A 19,391-nucleotide genomic window follows, 5' to 3' on the forward strand; every position below is an offset into this window, starting at 1 on the left:
GCGAGGAGGGCTGCATGCAATGTAGATGAGGACAGTAAGCTGACCTGCTGTGAACTCTGTCTAGCAGTCACACACAGCCCAGGCTTATATTCTGCAGCACAGCATGGTGTGAAAGAAATCCTCGCTGCTTCTAAATCATCCAAAAAGGAATTGTCAAAATAGGATTATTCAATCAATACGTTGCAAAGTGAGAAGTAAAAAAAACAGAAGATAGACCCAGAAATGATTCATGTTCGCTTTGTAATTCATTCTTATTGTTTGGTCCACATTGAGCATGCTGGTCATCATCCTTACTGCTGGCAGACAAAAAGGAAAACAGCACCAACTGCCATTATCTATAATCTCACCTACTACAAATGCAATAGGCTAAAAGGTATTTTCTTAAAAAAAATATATATATAGACAGTATATGCACATAGGGTGATACTACTTGTTTGGCAGTTGGAAACAGCCGTTATTTCCCACAATCAGGCATGGTCGGAAGAGCCCATTTCCGTTTCCGGGACAATTCCGCATACCGTCATACCGAAAATCCGCATACCGGCACATTCCGGCGCTATTCCGTGGTATTCCGCGGTATTCCGCATGTATTTTCCGTAATTTTTATTCGGACTTCCGTAATTTTCGAAAGATTGTGTCTATGTTGTCTATTGTCAATAAAGTTGTTGTATATTACGGAAACGTGATTGAAAAGTGTACTTTTTTGTAAATTTCAGCCTTTTATTACGGAAATGCTGCTTTTTTATATGCGCACTGTTTGGGGGGTGGCGCCCAGGCGGAATTTCGCGTCCATGAGCCTGTTGTCATGATTGGTCAACTCATTCCGCATCTCCTGATTGGTCAATTCATTCCAATTCCGATTTTGCCGGAATTCCGCATTATTCCGCATTCCGGTTTGACGTTTCCAGATTCCGCGGAACAATGCGGAAACCCCAATTTCGGCGGAATTTCGGTATTTTGGCTTCCGTGGAATTCGGAAGCTCATGCCTGCCCACAATGGATAGAAGTTAATTGGTCCGCACTTGATCTCAACAGGAAACAAATTTATTTAGAACATATCCCAAAACATCAAAGAGCAACTTGCTGACATGTTTCGGTCTCACTGGTCCTTAATCATTGCAATTCTTACAGCTATTGCACATTAAAAAGGAAAGGTGTCTAACGGCGGAGGCCTGAACCACCCCACCCGAAGGGAGGCAATAAGGAAAGGTTCCGCCCACCCCAGATTGACACCTCCTGTGCATAAAAATACAAATCGTATTAAAACCCAATAGAGTACAATGGAGCAATCAAATGTTTTTACATAGATGGAATTGGAGCATATTCCACTCGTATAGAATGTTCCAGACATAATACAGCTACAGAAAGAGAGGCAACCAAGGAAATACATGAACAGAAGGAGGATTAATGTTCCATCTTATTTTACGTTGTAACCAGGGCTAAATCCCACCTTGCATTTAGTCCATGCGGAGCTCTGGTTCCCAAGCGGAATATCCATAAAGCTTCTCTTTTAAGAATTAAAGCTTGTAGGTCCCCTCCTGTTTTGGACATAAAAAGTTTTTCAATGTCCTGAAACAGAAAACCGGACATATAACCCCAATGTACAAGGCGGAAGTGTTTTGCAACATTTGAGATGTTGTTTGTGGCCCTTCCTGCCTCTAGGTAATGTTTGGAAATCCTAGCTCTAAGGGGTCTAGTAGAACAACCTACATATTGTAAGGAGCATCTACTACGTGTCACTAAATAAATTACATTTTTAGAATTACAATTGATGAAATGCTTCATAGAACATTTTTGACCATTAGTGAGGGATACAACATTCTGCACCTTATTGTGGAAAATGTAGTAGTGACATGTGGATGCTCCACCCTAGTGTGGACAGCCAGGTGGAAGACCAGGAAGTAGAGTCAAAAAGGCTTGAGGACAGAAGGCTGCATAATGTGGGTGCACGCCTGCTGGCGTATCTCACCCCAACCTTGAGGAAAGGTCGCAACTCACCATCACCCTCTAGGATGGGTAAATACTTGGCAATAATCTGTTTTACCTCTGCAAACTCAGAACTATAGGTGGTTACGAACACAGGTTTCTCACCCGAGTCACGTTTAGAGGCACCTCCCTGCACTAGCCTGCTACTAGTAATGGAGCAAGCCCTCCTCTTCCCTATTTCCCACAATGCAATGAGGTTCACAGACAGGTAACTGTCAAGGCCATGGCCCTGGCATCACACTGTGGGAGGAATTTCACCACAATATCAGCCACACCGACATCTCTGATGATTTATTCATGAACAGTAAAGATGTATGATTTTTAAAAAATTGCAGTCATGTGTCTCTTCCTGGAATTCCTTCCATTGAGTAAAAGAACCAATGGTACGGCTACAGAGTTGTTGATCTCAATGCAATTTTAGCACTAAGAAGCTGTGATCTGTACTGTATATATAAGAAGTGCCATAGCCTGCTAATTCACAATAATTACAGTTCTATAGGGTGGCAGGCAGGGGGATGGGAACAGTTTAAGGATCACCACTATTCAGAGCGCTTCTATAGCTGTCAAAGGGGCTGGTGGAGCAAATACATGCAAAATGGGTGCCGTGGAATATCTGCAGGTAGAATATCTGTAAAATCAAATTTGGGTCACTGCCACTTTATGAAACGCTAACAACTTTATATACAAAAATTTTATTTAGACTATGGTCAACATTTTGCTTCTGCTCCAGTAGATTAGCCACACTATTGTAAAGTCTAAGCACAAACTCTTAACAAAAAAACAAAACAAAACAAAAAAGCCTCAAAAGGTTAATAGTTTTAGTTTCATTTTCTACTGTGGCCTTATCAGTCGCTAAGCTGTGAGGCACAGAATTGAAGCATGGAAGTCTCCAAGCTGCTGATTGTTGTTTTATTGTTGAATGCACAGGATAAATATTTTACATATATGTTTTTGGAGCCACACTTGTATCCATTTACTTAAGTCTAGAATAATTGTATAAACAGAGGTGCCAGATAAGAATAAAACAATCTAAAATCGTTAACATGGGGGGTATTGGCGGATTTACCTCCCCAAACAGACCCGAACAGTCCAAATTCACTGGATTCAATCTCACGGGATCATCAGGCAGTAATAGGAACAGCTGTTAATAGTCTTGGCTAGTAGAAGCTCCTCCCTGACGCCTCCTGACAGTTTATTAGTCTAACAGAGGCGCTTTTCCAAGCCGAGACTACTATCAGCTGCTCCTATTAATGCCTGATGATGCATCCCATCAAATGCGTTGCACTTTTTGGGTGTTTTTTTTTAAATTAAAGAATTGAATTACAGTGAATTTGGGCTGGTCGGATCTGTTTGGGACCACTACACCCCCCCCCCCCCCTTAACGATTTTTAAATATTTTTATCCTTATATGGCACCTCTGTTTATGTAAATATTCTATTCTTGAGTCCACACCTGGGGGAGGGGTGTTTAAACTCCCCCTTTTTTCACATCTACGGAGAGTGACATTCTTAACCTGAGTGGGGTCAGGGATATTTCCATTTACCTTATTTCCTAATGAATAGACATACAGCACTATTGGGACTCTTTGACTTCTTTTGTCTTTCAATTTAATGAAGCCTGATCTTTTTTGTGTTTTATATTTGTTCAGCTTCCTGCCGACATGTCCAAGGTGCAACACACAGATAACCCACACGCACAAGCTGCCAATGTGTCATCAAGTCATTCAGGATGCAGTATTGCCAGCAACTCCGGAAGCAGCAGCTTGTCCGACATCTACCAGGTAACTAAAAATTATTTTAAAAATTGAATATTGACAGATATTGTTTCCTAGGCATTAAACGTCAAACTCTACCCAAACTTTTTATGTATTGTTAGTTTGGATAGAGCCAGAGGTGAAGCTTGGCCCAGGCAAACCAAGCGGCTGCTTGGGGCCTCACCCACAGCAGGGGCCTCCCATACTGCCAGAGCCACCCTGTCTGTGACTTCTATGGTCCCCACCGTTTCCCCACCACTCACACACAGACCTCAGATCAGCACTAATGTGAAGAGAGGGAAGAGTGGCAGAGAGACCATGGAGTACACTGCAGATACAGAAGTGAGGTCATTGCTGATTTCCTGCATTTGAATGTGCCACTTGGTACAGTGTGCTGCTCTCTTCTCTTTGAGTCGTTGCTGATCTGTAGGTCATTGAGTGTTGGGGATGAGAAGGCAGCAGGAAGCTACATACCCCCACCGACACCAATGTCTTATGGGAGGACACACCTTTGGCTTCCTATACTGGGGGTGGCTACCTATACTGGAGGGGGGGGTCACCTTGGCTACCAATACTATGGGGACAACGACTTTGTGCACCTATACTCGGGGAGGCTACCTATACTGGAGGCACACCTTGGCTACCTATTCTAGCGGTGGCTACCTACACTGGGAGTACCCTGGCTACCTATACTGGGGGTGGCTGCCAATACTGGGGTGGCCTGGCCACCTATACTTGGGGTAGTGCACCTTTGGCTACCTACCTATAAATAATAATAACATGTTAAGAAATTAGGGTGCGTGGTTTCATATGCACAAGAACTGAGCAGATATCTTCCAACCAGTGGCGTAGCTAAGGAGCTGTGGGCCCCGATGCAAGTTTTACAATGGGGCACCCCAAGTACTCTTTACATAACAATTGATACGGCGCACCAAAACTTGCCAAGGACAACCACAGTGTCAGAGGAGCAAGAAGGGGATGGGAAACAGTTTGTTAATGATTATTAGCATTCAAAGTATCTATAGAAGTGATTATTGCCAGCACAGGACCAATAGAGAGCTAATACTGTAGCTGAGGAAGTGCCCTTCGAGGCATCCAGGAGATTTGGGCGTAGCCGGTGTCACCATAGACCGTAATAGGAATTACGGCTATAGCGGTGCACAGTGAGTAACTTTGGTGCCGTCAGAAGATGGAGCTGAAGTTACTTTTAAAGCATATTAATTTGACCATCAGCAATATCTGGAAGACGAATTACATAATTCCCCACCATCCACGTGGACCTGCAGGGGGGGGGGAAATAGTAATTAACGCCGCCGGGACTTGTGCAGGAGCAGGGTAAGCCATATATCGGTTGTATCCTGCGCCCAAGTCTCCCGGGGGCGATTTCATACTTTAAAAAACGAAAAAGAAATAATCTCTTGCGCTCCAATGTGAGGGGTATAATCACATGCACAATTCCTCCCAACTCCTTGGTGTGCTGTAATGTGCTGCTCCAAAGGATCAAGGCAATGTGAATCTAAAGGAAGAGATGGAGCGCACTATAGTGCATTACCAAGGTTGGGCTATATTCGCAATTATAAAAGTTATACTCACAAGATTGACAGTAAAAAAACACCTCTCAGCGGTACAGCCAACCGCTTCACTCCCTGGCAGTGTGTCGGCGGCGCGCTGTGGCCAGCAGCGCGACGTCATGACGTCCTACGCACGCTGACCTCCAGCCACACCCACCCCTAGAGCGAAACGGCTTCCAGTCCACCGGAGATCGCGCTGCTGGCCACAGCGCACCGCCGACACACTGCCAGGGAGTGAAGCGGTTGGCTGTACCGCTGAGAGGCGTTTTTTTACTGTCAATCTTGTGAGTATAACTTTTATAATTGCGAATATAGCCCAACCTTGGTAATGCACTATAGTGCGCGCGATTTCATACTTACTCCTCTGGCTGGGTTGCATGCAACCTCTGCCAGCACACATACCACAGTACAGAACCCCCGGCCGGAATCGCTATGGCGACGTCATGGCGATATGGCCCGAGGTGAGAGACCTATGGAGGTGCATATATTGCTTTTTTTTCAAACAACTGCTACGCCCTCCCTTTACACTCTTCCAAAAATCCACAAGAATCCATGCCGGCCACCTGGGCGACCCATTGTGGCCGGCGGTGATTCTGTGTTTGTGCCCCATGCTGTTTTTTTGGGTAGGCTGCTACAGCCCTTTGTTGGCTTATTAGATTCTTATCTCAAAGACACCTCTATGTTCCTGGACAGGTTAGGCTCGCTGGAGGTTGGTGACGAACAGGTCTTGCTTGTGACACTTGACGTGGAAAGCCTCTACACCTCCATACCCACATGATGGGGGTGTGAAGGCTGTTGACTGGTTTCTGTTAACCCGCTCTGACTTATATCCTCCACAGAGAAAATTTGTTATTGATCTTTTGCGTATTATTTTGTAGAACTATTTCTTTTTTGGGGGGCATTTTTTACAAGCAACTTAGAGGCACAGCAATGGGCGCCAATGTGGCCCCCTCCTATGCAAACCTCTTTATGGGTCTCTATGAAGAGACTTTCGTGTATCGCAATGCTTTGTTATGCCAACATGTGTTATGTTGGTGGTGATACATTCTGTGTTTGAAGGGGTTCGGAGCTCAGTTTGTTTATTGAAGAACTTGGGGCACTTTGCCCTTGTATTAAGCTTATGGCCCATGCTGATTGCACGCGGATCTCATTTTTGGACACTATGGTCATCCGCAGTGGGACACTGTTGGTCAACGACCTCTTTGTTAAGCCGACCGATAGGAACTCACTTCTAGAATTTTCCAGTTTTCACCCCTGCTCTGTTAGAGAGTATATACCACAGGGTCAATACTCTCGGGTTGAGAGGTTTGTTTTGGATGCACAAGTGTGTGATCAACGTCTACAGGAGATGATGATGAAATTTAGACAGAAGGGCTATCCTGAATACACTCTTAGGAGAAAGACACGGAAATCTAAACGCAATTGAAATCTAAGACTCCCCTTTCTCTCTACATACAATACTTGCAGTTGTCAACTGAAGTCTATTGTTAAGAGACACTGGGGTCTCTTGCAGCAGTCTTTTCCGCAGGTTATGGAATTTAAATACCCTACTTTACTTTCTTTTACTTTCTTTTAAAAGGGCACCTTCTATTAGAGACAAGATTGGACGAGACAAATATGGTGGCACACCTGTTCATGATGAATTGGCTAAATGTGGTACTTTCCCGTGTTTGGGTTGCCATGCGTGCAGCCACATAATTAAGAAAAACTCTATGCAAATTTTGGAATTATTATTACTATCACCTGTATGCAGACTACCTCGTATGTTCACAATTGCTTATCTGTTTTTAGTCAACAGAGAGTGAAATGGGAGATGTAGACCTAACAGGGTTACCAGAAGCTCCTGTAGACTCTGAAGATGAAGAAGATGAAGATATTGACAGAGCGTCGGAGATACTGTTATGTCGGGATATTGTACGAGAGTGCCTGGAGAATTACCCTGCTGACCGAACAGATGATGATATTGGTACAGTATATTTTGTTTCTGCACAGTTTAATATTGACTCTGACGTAATTAGCGATTACTAATTTAAAGAGGCACTGTAGTGACATATAGTAGAATGTAGTAAATCATTCAGGATACCCACTGTTACGTTAATTATCCCGGTTTCAGTATCGGAAACATTTCCTCTATCTAAGTATTGCTGTATATTGATATGAAGCTCCGACCTCCCAGTAATGTCACAGCCTAAGCTATTTAGCCATGCGGAATTCTCCTCCCAGAGCATTCTGGGAGACCACAAGCCTATATGTAATTATTGGTAGCTTTTTCTCATGAGCTTTCTCCTAGGCGATCATTTTTCATTTTCTATTTAAAATAACTTTTCAGCACTTTGCAAATGAAAAAGTAGTATCAAAATTATTCTGAGTATTTTCTTGCTTGCTGTTGGTTTAAAATGCATTTTATTGGCAAGTTTGAAACGTTACTGCTAAGACACAAAAGGGTGAGAGAGCCCTTTCCTTGTGAGCTTACAATCTAAAGGAATGGAGGAACAATAGGTGGGGTAGTATACAATATTCATACCTAGAGGGAGTGTGTTTTAGGTTATCTAGTACGAAAAATGCTGCTTGGCCAGAGATCGAAAGGGGAACTGGCCTTATAGTGATGGCCCAAACATCCAATTTTGGGTTCGCACACAAAACATGTGAACCCAACGAACCACCATAGATTTCAATGGGCTGGCGAATTTGAAAACCTACAGGGACTCTTTCTGGCCACAAAAGTGATTTAAATGTGTTTTAAGGGGTCTACCACCTGGACTGTGGCATGCCAGAGGGGGATCCATGCCAAAAGTCCCGCCAAAAATTATGGAGTTGACGCAGAGTCAGGTTTTAATCCCTAAAGGGCAGAAATCACATTACATTCAGAACACAGCTATGGGTGAATACAGCTGTGCATAACTCTGGGTGTCAGTGGGCTGTGGAGTGTCACACACAGAGAAATGCAATAGTACTATCAGAATACAGTGAAAAATAATGCACTGGAGTGGTACTGTGCTTGTTACTAATATGGCAAACAATAGCAGTAGTGTGCATACAGCTCTGGGTATCAGTGGGCTGTGAAGTGTCACATACAGAGAAATTCAATAATACTATCAGAATACAGTCTAAAGTAATGCACTGGAAGTGCAACTATGCTTGGAACAGAATGGGGCAACAGCAGTAGTGTGCAAAGCTATGTGTGTCAGTGGGCTGTGGCGTGTCACACACAAAATAAAAAACAGGAGACCGATGTACTAGCCCTCAAAAGGGCTATTTGGGGTGTTTTCAGCAAGTAGTCAGCGATGAACAAGAACACAGGCCTAGCTAATGCTTTCCCTGCCTATCTGCAGCAGGTCTGACCCTGCTCTCACTAACAGCAGTCAGCAGAGAATGAATCCAATATGGCCACTCCAACTGCATTTTAATAGGGGGGTGGGAGGTCCAGGAGGGGGTGCTAGCTGATTGGCTGCCATGTGTCTGCTGACTGTGAAGTAAGGGGTCAAAGTTTAGTTCCATGATGATGGATAGGGGCGGGTCATACACGCCAAATGTTCCCTGTTCGCCACGGACGTGAGCAGCGGAAATTTGCCGGGAACTGTTCGCCGGTGAAAAGTTCAGGCCATATCTTCTGAGCTAAGCTAGAGTGTATGCTTGAGGTAAAAGTGAGTTTTGAGGGCACGTTTAAATATTTCAAAGGTTCGAGAGTGACAGGTGTTTTGGCAGGCGGTACCAGAGGAGGGGTGAAGCACGTGCAAAATTTTATATATGTGAATGCGAGAAGGTGATTCTAGAGGAGGATAGAAGAAGTAGATCTGAGATTGTGGTTGGGTTGGTATCTGGAAACTAGTGTAGAGCAAGCTTGTGGAGAGCTTTGTAGGTTAGGGTAAGGGTTTGAACTGGAGCCTCTGCCTAATTGGTAGCCAAAGAAGTGCTTGACAGAGAGGAGCAACAGAGGAAGAGAGAGAAGAGAGATGAATGAGACGAGCAGCTGAGTTCATTACAGATCGGAGCGGTGCCAGTCTGTTAGTTGGTAGTCACAAAGTACTTTATTAGAATAGTCCAGAGGAAATATTATTAGAGCATGTATTAACATTTTAGTTGTGTCCTAAATGAGAAAAGGTCGGAGACCTGTTTCTGAGTTGGAGATGGACAGGAGCTGGTTAGGGAATGCATGGGAGGAAACCTATAAAAACCACTGAAGCCATGTAAAAAGATATCACGGTGAAATGTTCCAGTGAATTCTGCTTGATGCATGTTTTGTGGTTCAACACTGGCTTCCTCTGTGGCATAAAGAGATAATATGTTCTGTAACTACAAATAGATCTATATTAACACAAGAAAAGCATGCCAAAAGGAGGTCAGAAAATTGTCCCTCTTAAAAAATTAATGAAAAGATTTCCATCAATTACATGGTTACATAGTTATCTAGGTTGAAAAAAGACACGTGTCCAGCAGACTTACATTTTAGGCAATAAAACTGGAAACATGAATTAGGTGGGGAAAACCCTTGTATTTAAAGCTAATGGAAATGGAAATAAAAAAAACAAAAACAGTTACTTTCCCATGGAGAGGGAAGGCTCTGGGTCCTATACTGGGTCCTATAAAGCAGTGTTCCCCAAGCCTATCCTCAAGGCCCACCAACGATGCATGTTTTGTGGAAATCCACAGAGGTAGTTAATCAGCTGTGCTGAGACACTAATTGCCTCACCTGTGAATGTTTGTGGTTTTCTGCAAAACATGTTCTGTTGGTGGACCTTGAGGACAGGGTTGGGGAACACTGCATAGAGCCTTCCCGTTCCTCTCACGGTCCCCAGGTTCCAGTGCTGTCATTCCCGTTCCAATCCGCCACTGTGGGAGGCTTTGGAAGTCTTTGTGAGTGCTTCCAAAAATGGGCGAGTCCATACTGCACATGAATGAGCGTGCTAGACAGTGCGCTTGCGCATGCACAGTACGGAGCCACCCGTCTTTGGGAGCACTCGGGCTCCTGAAGACTTCTGAAGAATCCAGCGGCAGCACAGAGCATTATTCGACCGATCTGTCGTTGGGTTGAAATCACTGGTACGTGGAAGACGCTATAGGACCCAGAGCCTTCCCTCTCCATAGGTAAGTAACTGTGTTTTTTTTTGTTTGTTTTTATTTTAGTTTGGTTGACATTTACTTTATATGAAGTGGTGAGAAATCTAGGCCCCTAGCACAAAAAAATGTACCATATCCACATCAGAAAAACAGACATGTTCATGGATCCAATGTTATTTTTAGAATCTGTGAACACTAGTCACTAGTCAGTCTGCAAGGGATCTGTTTGATCTGGTGCGGTATTTTGTTCAGACATTCAGTTACACTGCGCCAACCGCATAGAGAGTCCGGTATCAGCAACTGATAGTGGGTTAGCACGTAGATAAGATTCCAGGATAAAATACAATCTATAAAAAGATACCGGTGTGCACTCCACAGTGATCAATATCTGAAACGAAAGCATAAAGCTCCCATAGCGTAATACTGTAACTGTCAGCAGCACACAATGACCATAACATCAAAATCCTCAATCAATCAGACAGGGGCTCACCAGATAATTGGCGCCTTATACACCAGCACGTTAGATCACCGCGGTGTCCCGCCAGTGAACTTTCCCAGGAGCATACAAGCTACACGAGCGATCTATTCCTCAAGTGTAATGACGTCAACACGCACTGGCTCCTCCCTACGCCGTTTCGTCCAATAAGACTCATCAAAGGCTGTGCACCTTATCTTTTATGGATCCTTGTGGATGCTTGCTGTAATAAACTTTTATCAGTGGAATCGTTCCTGGGTTATCCTTACTGGCTGGATGACAGCCTAAGCGCTAGATCCAACTGGTGTATGAGTTGGCAACTGGCAACTATCTGTTAAGCCCCTGTCTTATTGATTGAGGATTTCGATGTTATGGTCATTGTGTGCTGCTGACCTTTTATCAGGGCCGGATTTAGACCAAGGCCACCTAGGCCATGGCCTAGGGCACCACAGGAGCAAGGGCACCAAAGCAGCAGGCTAAATTGGAAGGAAGCTTTTGCACTGGAGACGAGCTGAGAAATGAGTGACACAGATGGCTGCTGCGGTGTGAAGGCGAGCTGGCTACTTATACTGAAGGGGGGGTGTGGAAAAGGAGGGATTAAGGGAGTCATCTGGCTACCTATACTGGAGAGAAAGGGGGGAGGGGTCATCTGGCTACATATACTAGAGGGAAGGGGGAGGAGTCATCTGGCTACCTATACTGGGGGGTCATCAGGCTACCTATACTGAAGGGTGACTGTACTGGTGAGTGGCCTTGGGCGGTAAAGAGTACAAATCCGGCCCTGCCTTTTATCAGTTACAGTATTACGCTATGGGAGCTTTGTGCTTTCTTTTCAGATATTGATCACTGTGGAGTGCGCACTGGTATCTTTTTATAGGCGGTATTTTGTTATCTGCATGATAATTCCCAGGACACAGATGAAGTGGATGCCGACAAAATCAATGCAAGCCTATTATACCGGGCAGTGGCCATTCTCATAAGTTCTTCTCGCCTTTCTTCTGTGTCTCCTGGTCCACTGCTGCTGCCAACCTCACTCGGCTCCACTGCAGGTGACACTCGCAGGTATACAGATCAGAGTCCTGGCAGAAGCAGGCTCCCATTGGACAGCAAAAAAACAATGAGAATCCTGCCTAGCAACAGACCGAGAAGAAGGGACGGTCACTGTGTGGAATCACTGTAGCCTGTGTGACAATGACGAGACCAGTAAACAAATGGTGCAGTACTGTAGGATAAAATTAGCTCAGTATTACAAGAGTAGTTATACTCACAAAGGTGGGTTGCAGAGACTGCAACTACCGTATATCGCCTATGGGAAAAACACTATTCCCGCTCTGTACTTCAGGTCCTGCTAGAACTGGGTGGTTGCTATTCTGGGGTCCTTGCTAGCTGTGAATGGCACCACACTAATGGGAAGGACACCTCCAAAGGAGGTGTAGTGGGCAATGAAGAAGGATAGAGGTGGCCAAAAATAACTATCAGAGTATACGTTATAAAGACATAAATTTACATGAGGTATCTCTGACCTCTCCAGATGAACCAACCGAGAAAAACAAGGATTTAGATCAGGTAAGGTTTGTTCAAGCACAATTAAAAAGGACAACGCATTTCTTGGGTTTCTGCCCGCTTCCTCAAGTCAATAAAATTGCCTTAGGGAATTCAGATTGCAGTGTGTACAGCGTACTTCTTCATAGCAATAGACATGATTTGCATTGGGTCACTGAGTGGTGGACTAGTGAGGACACTCAAGGGAAAGAGTACACACAAGGAATCCCTTGGGAGCTTTGATACAATCCAAAGTTACCAAAAGGGAAAGGGTGGGCAGGGGGCGGGACCAAGGTACCAGAAATCCATCCCTCTGCCAAACACATAAATGGGAGGGGGCATAAACCAGCGACTCAGACAGGGCCCCCAGAGACGGGAAGGACATCTGTTCAAATTCAGCAAACAAATAATACAATAAAGATATACTGTATAAAAAAAATAATATTTCCCAGAATTGTGGAGCCAATAAGGCTTCGGTGAAAAAGCAGGGAAAAAACACAAGTCAAATGATTATAAATTGACATCTAACACATATAGGTAGCAATATAATTGACAAAGCAAAAATAATTTACACTTTTTTTTAGAGAAAAGGAAAAACAAATTGGCAGCACCCCTAATCAGGCGGCATTGGAAATGGCTACCAACAGAGGCGTGCAGAGCCCCCCAGAGGCAAATACACACTTTGTATTCAAAACAGATGCAAATATGCACTAAACCCAAAACTCAGATTAAAATGGAATGCAAACTTGGAACAACAATTAGGTGCAGCTAGCCATAAGTAAACTTACATTTCTATACAGCAGACGGAGGTGGCAGCGCTTCCCAAGACAGGCTGCATCTGATTTACCACCAGCATAGGTGGGCAGAACCTAATTATAGGCAGGTTACACAACTTGCATTCTAAACAGAATCAACAAAATGGAGGATGTTGGCTTCCAAAACAGTTTGTGTGCAGAGTTTTCCATACTAGACTCTTCCACTGCGTTGAGGTATGTTTTATGGAAGAGACCCCAACCTCTAATTAACAAACAAACATAGTGTGAACCTGGGGGTAGCTGGCCATAAAATGATTTACACATGCTGCTGGTCAATCAGATGCAGACTGTCTTGGGACGCGCCTGCCACCTCCATCTTTTGTTTAGAGCAAAAATAATATTATAAGAAAGGAGAAAAAATCTCTTTGGCTTCATCAATAGGGAAACCAATATCCGGTTCAGCACCCCAGGGCAGGACCACAGTCAAATGATATAGAAAACATGCAAAGTCTATGCCATTATTAAGACCTGGGTAGACATCAGGGGAGTAACAATAGACCCTGCTATGGATGCAGCCACAGTGGGACCAGTCCTGAGAGACTGAAAACTAAGGGCTAGGAGAGAAAAAAAAATCTGCTCTCTTCACAATTGTTCTAATGACTGCATCTGCTCAGCCACTGATAAGGAATCATACAGTTCTGCAGACAAAGGTTTGTAGAAAGTCCCTATTCAGTGTTCAGCAGGGTCTTGTGTACAGCGCTGTTCTACCCCCAGCCTTTCTACACTCACCATGTGCTGTGTCCTGTAGTGATGGGGCCCTATCCAAAGTTTTGCGGGGAGCCCAGTGACCTGGTAGACATGAGTCCTATATATCTAGGTAGCCTCACATTGCAACTCTGCTGTCTTACAAAGTAAGTTTTCTATTTTTTTCCTGAAGGGATATGAAACGAGCAGAATTGATTTATATTATTCATTGTATGTTTTTGTTTTTGCTGTACAGAACTGCTTTTGGAGTTTATGCATCAGCTACCTGCCTTTATCAACATGACGTTATCCGTACGGAGAGAACTTTGCTCTGTCATGATTTTTGAGGTGGTGGAGCAAGCGGGAACAATCATACTTCAGGATGGTCAAGAAGTAAGTCATTCCTTATTGAAGATCAGCAAGCCATTTGTGCTTTACAATTATAGCACTGAAAAAGCATAAGTAATCTTGCAAACCTTTGGACTTTATAAAAATGGTCTTGTGTTAGACAGGTAAACATCTAAGGCCCCACATTTGTGTTGTAAGTTAACCATTTGGGGACCGTCCGCCTAACCCCCCTTACGGACCAGGCGTTTTTGCACGCGTTTAGGGGGTCAGGCAGCCGGATCCCCAGTTTTGCGTGCTGGGTTTTGTGTCCCCATGGTAGCCAGGTGTCCTCCCTGTGTGCAGTAGCCTTCACTCACCTTCCAGGCTCCAGCGATGAGCCGCAGTGGACCCCTCTGCTCCGGACAGCATCTCTGCTCCTACTACCAATCAGTTCCGGGTCGCGGCTCGATGACGTCATCAAGCTGGGACCTGGAGCTGATATCAGAGCGAGCGGGGATGCCGGCCAGAGCGGTGGGGAGCGCCGATCGTCACAGGAATGGCAGGGAGGTGAGTGGATCTTTTTCTTCCCCCCTACCACCACAGCTGTTACTGGTGATCACTAAGATCCGCCGGCGATCATAGTGATCAGAAGCCATATGCGATGGTTGCTGAATGATCACTGAGGGGAGATGCCGGCTGTCATATGACAGCTTAATCTCCCTTCTCGGTTGCGCACGATCGTGTCAGGAGTGGAAACAGTGAGTGGCGTAGATCCTACGCTGCATCAGCCTAGAGCAGCTACAAGTGCGGCGTAGGATCTAATACAGGCATTCCGGAAAGGGTTAAGGTTACTGAAAGGTTAGTGAATTAGCAGTTGCATTATTGCAGGGATAGCTTTTTTTTTTTTTTGCAACAAAGTAAAAACTTTTATCTTTAACCCACTAGCAGCATCAAAGGAAATATCTCATTTGAGATAAGTGCACTGCTTTGACCTCAACAGGCAGAACTCGTTCTGTAAATTCCTAGAATGCTTTGATGTTTCTCTGCTAGCTGACGATATAGAAATTGAACGCAGAAGTCCTCTGTTATTGCCTCACACTGCCCCCTATTGACAAGTGGCCATGCATACACATTTCAGTAGCACTAATTAGTAGCAAAGACATGTCAAGACAAATAACATTTAAGCCCAGTTCACACTGGCAATTAAGTGACAACTGATCTGATTACCGGTCAATCGGATCCGTTTTCGCTTCATTGCCATTCAGCTGCTTCTGTTGTGGCTAAAGCCCTTTTTTTCACTTCATTATTCATATCTGTAGATTCATAACAAAGTCATGGCCAATCACTTATATTGCTTTTTCTTTATAGGTGGATTTATGGTATGTAATCCTCAATGGCACAGTGGAGATACTACATTCTGATGGAAGAACTGAAAGTCTTTGCATGGGTAACAGCTTTGGAATCAGCCCAACCTTAGAAAAACAGTACATGAATGGAATTGTGCAAACAAAAGTAGATGACTGTCAGGTATGTTTATTTCTTACCTCTGTGCGTGTGTGTGTGTATATATATATCTATATATATATCTATATATATATCTATATATATATATATATATATATATATATATATATATACAGTATATATATATCCCACCTCTTCAAGATGGCCTACCCACCCCCTACCACACAGTAACTCTCCATTTAATACTTATTTCACAGCCCTACCTAGTGTGTCTATCTCCCCCACCCTTAGAGTGTAAAGGTGACCACACATGATACAATAAAATGATCCGATTTTACAGTAATTCGATAAAAACGATCGTATCTCTCGAAAAAATCGAAAGCTTTTTTTTCATTCAAATGAAAAATCCGATCGGATTTCCCATTTTTTTCGATTTAAATCGATCCGGAATGCCAGGTATTTCTCTTCAATTTCTACTAAAGATTGTATGGTGTGTGTTGAATTGTTAATTTATTATTATACACACCCATGCAATTTTCTCTGAGTTTCCAATCATTTTTATCATAATTCAGGAAAAAATTGAACATATGTGTGTGGTACATTGGTCAGATTTTTGAAATGTTACAATCAGTCAGAAAAATTGATTGCAATTCTTAAATTGAACAGATATTTTAAAAATTGTATGGTGTGTGGCCACCTTAAGCCCTTGGCAGGGTCCTCCATTCCCTAGTGTATTCTACATGATCGTGTATGATCGCCTTGTACAGGGCCGAGGCAGAGGCGAGAGAGGCTCCAGCCTCAGGGCGCAGTGTAGGAGGGGGCGCACAACTCACTCAGCTATCATTGCCCTATTGTGTTTGAAGCAAAGAGAAATAAGGAAAGAGGCATACATGTAAGTGACTGCAAGCCAGATAACTAGAGATTAAGGTGTTGGGGGTTGGCGGCCCAGGGGTGCCTCTTAGTCTAATAGCAATCAGTGTGTGACGGCTGGGGTGGGAGGGATGGAGGGGAGCACTTTGGTGTCTCAGCCTTGGGTGCTGGAGAAACTTTGTGCCGGCTCTGGCCTTATACTTTGTTACTGGGCCTACCTAACTAGCCCAAATCACATCATCGTGTATCTTGTACCCTGTGTCAGGAATATATTGGGGTGCTTATGATGTAAGGATAACAGGAACATATTCTTTCATTTTTCTGCCTGTGTTCCATGTAGGTCTGCTAGAAGGGAGCTGTGGCCGTTGATTGCTTGGGGCAAGGAAGTGGGTATTGTCTTGACCATATGAGGTGCTTTGAGTTTCTGCTAATGGGATTATCTGCCTGGCTTTTTGAACTCAGGAGATGGCCCATTGTCTCAATACACAAAGCAAGCCTAGTCAGGAAAAGTCTAACACATGTCAACTTGTGGTGAAGAAAAACTATTTCACTGTGAGGAAATTAAATTATTGGTGGAGTTGAAAAGCCTCACTTCACAATCTTTGATGTATAGACTTTTACCTGGAAATGGAATATGTCTGAGATTTAATTAAAACCTAGTTCCTCCCCTCCCCAAGGAAGTTGCAGCCTCCAGGCGTAGCTCAGAGTATAAAAAGCTTATTGTTGCCTCTGAAGAAGCAGATTTATCTGTGAAACGGCTGTTAGGCCTTGCAATTTTCTGTCAGGGATCTTGGGGAAGGAATAAAGGAGTTTATGCAGTACTTTTTCTGGCTGGTGCCCGGATATCTGTTTGCTCTCCTTTGCTACAAGAGTATAAAAAGCAGAGGCAGATACCTAGTAAGAATCTTCTCTTGGAGGTAGCGCTTTAGCTAGAGATGATCTCGACTCCTGGTCGAAACGGCGTCCTCCCGTCAAAGTTCTAAGCTGGTAACGTTCTTTCCCCCCCCCCCCCCCGTTTATTTTTACGCAAATATCCGTGTGTGTTATCTTTGTAACCTCTTATTTTTGTAACTTTTATCTTGTAACTTTTTTACTTTGTTTTTTGTAATCTTTTGTATATATTCTGTTCTGCATTGTTCTATGTTTTTATGGAATATTAAATCATTATTTAATAAGCTTGACTTCTGCGGTACTAAACTAACACTCATAGCCTAGAGGAGACTGCAGTGTAGCTGTGTATAAGTCCGTGCCTAATTGTATGTCTGAGCAACACTACCATATGAAATTGCAATTGCATTGTGTGTGTGTGGCACTTCTGCGCTCGACAGCCGAGTGGGAAGTCTAACAGTATCTTTCGGAACGACTGTTAGTGGTTTTGCTGCACAACAGTGTAACTTGCATTACAAATCATTGTCTGATTGTGCTGTGTTACTGTACAACTGTACTGTGTGTGTGGGTGCGTGGCGTTCTCGTATTCGGCCTAAGCGCAAAGCTGACCCAAATACGAAAATGCAGATTGCGTGTTTAGCCCTCGACAGCTGAGGGGACATGTCTAGCAACGCTAGGGGTGGCAGTGGGAAGTGTTTGAGGGGTTCCAGCCTTGTTTGTAGCTTAAATAAGGCTGTTCCCCGCTTAATCTGATCAAACCCGCAGTCGGGAACCGTATACGCAGGCGTGCCGCGGGCCGGTTCTTGACACCCTGTTTGTCTTGTACCGCTTTGTCCTATTTTGTATAACCTTGTTATTTATTGTCCAGAGCTGCGTAATATTTTAGCGCTTTAGAAATACAATAAATAATAATATACAATGAAATACCCATTATCCAGCACCAATCAGAGGCGTAGCTATGGGTGGGCAAGGGGGGACATATGTCCCCGGGCGCAGCACTGTGAGGGCGCTCAGCACAGTCGCTGCACCCCCACATGTGTGAGAGGCGGCTCGCTGGCTGCCCCTGCTTCTCTCCCTCCCTCTGCAGAGGAGTGCAGAAGCATTAACAGCAGCAGAATAAGGCTATCTAAAGGGGGCACATCTAATCTAACTATCTAAAAAGGGTGAAGGGGGCACATATGGCTAACTAAAGGGGCATATATTTGGATATTTAAATGGGGGGGGGTACATCTGGCTATCTGAATTGGGTGAGGGGGCACATATAGCTATCTAAATAATTTTTGACTCCACCCATGACCACTTTTTGATGTGTGGCCACGCCCATCTTGTCCAGAGGCGGGTGCAAAAACTGTCTTTGTCCCTGGCCGCTTAAAACCCTAGCTACACCTCTGGCACCAATAGCGATTGGCTGAGGCTGGATAAGAGTTTTTGGTGTTTTTTGAGTTATTGGTTGGTTGAGAGGTAATGTTAAAGTGTAACTGTCGGGCATAAAATCAAAAAACAATTCTTTATGTTTATCTGGTAAACAAGTAATGAGGATGCTAACCAGGTAATCCAAAAGTTAAAATCACTATTACTTTTCTTGTTGATAAATGATCATTCCCCAGTTTATCTGACTCATATTTGGTACACACAAAATTTGGTACACAAAAAGGAAGTTGCAGGACATGCTGGGTTGTCCTTTTTTGTTTTATTTCCATAATTTCCAGTTAAAATGGGAATTGCTAAGAAGTATTTTCTCTTTTTTTTTACTGTAGAAAAATCACTAAAATCAAAACGTGGACAGTACAATACATCTGTTATGTAAGTAGAGCAAGTATTTATCTACTAATATGGGAGGGGGGGGGTTCTGAGACAGTATGGCTCCAGCTCAGTTAGATTAGATGGACAGCGTTTGGGAACAGCAGTTTTCAGATCTTGCCACAGATTCTCGATTGGATTTAGATCTGGACTTTGAC

General features: G+C 43.8%; 1 protein-coding gene across 4 annotated transcripts in view; it reads left to right on the top strand.

Moving 5' to 3' along the window:
- The window catches only part of LOC137564345 (rap guanine nucleotide exchange factor 6-like), a 134,391-nt gene that overhangs the window by 28,293 nt on the left and 86,707 nt on the right, over positions 1 to 19,391 (top strand). For all 4 annotated transcript variants that reach the window (XM_068278114.1, XM_068278116.1, XM_068278117.1 and 1 more), the window contains exons 2-5: positions 3,635 to 3,766; positions 7,102 to 7,276; positions 14,141 to 14,277; positions 15,580 to 15,738. In XM_068278114.1, the coding sequence (XP_068134215.1) occupies positions 3,635 to 3,766; positions 7,102 to 7,276; positions 14,141 to 14,277; positions 15,580 to 15,738 (603 nt within the window). The remainder of the gene's footprint in view (positions 1 to 3,634; positions 3,767 to 7,101; positions 7,277 to 14,140; positions 14,278 to 15,579; positions 15,739 to 19,391) is intronic.

The sequence above is a fragment of the Hyperolius riggenbachi genome, chromosome 3 (genome assembly GCF_040937935.1).
Source record: "Hyperolius riggenbachi isolate aHypRig1 chromosome 3, aHypRig1.pri, whole genome shotgun sequence".
NCBI classification, from domain to species: domain Eukaryota; kingdom Metazoa; phylum Chordata; class Amphibia; order Anura; family Hyperoliidae; genus Hyperolius; species Hyperolius riggenbachi.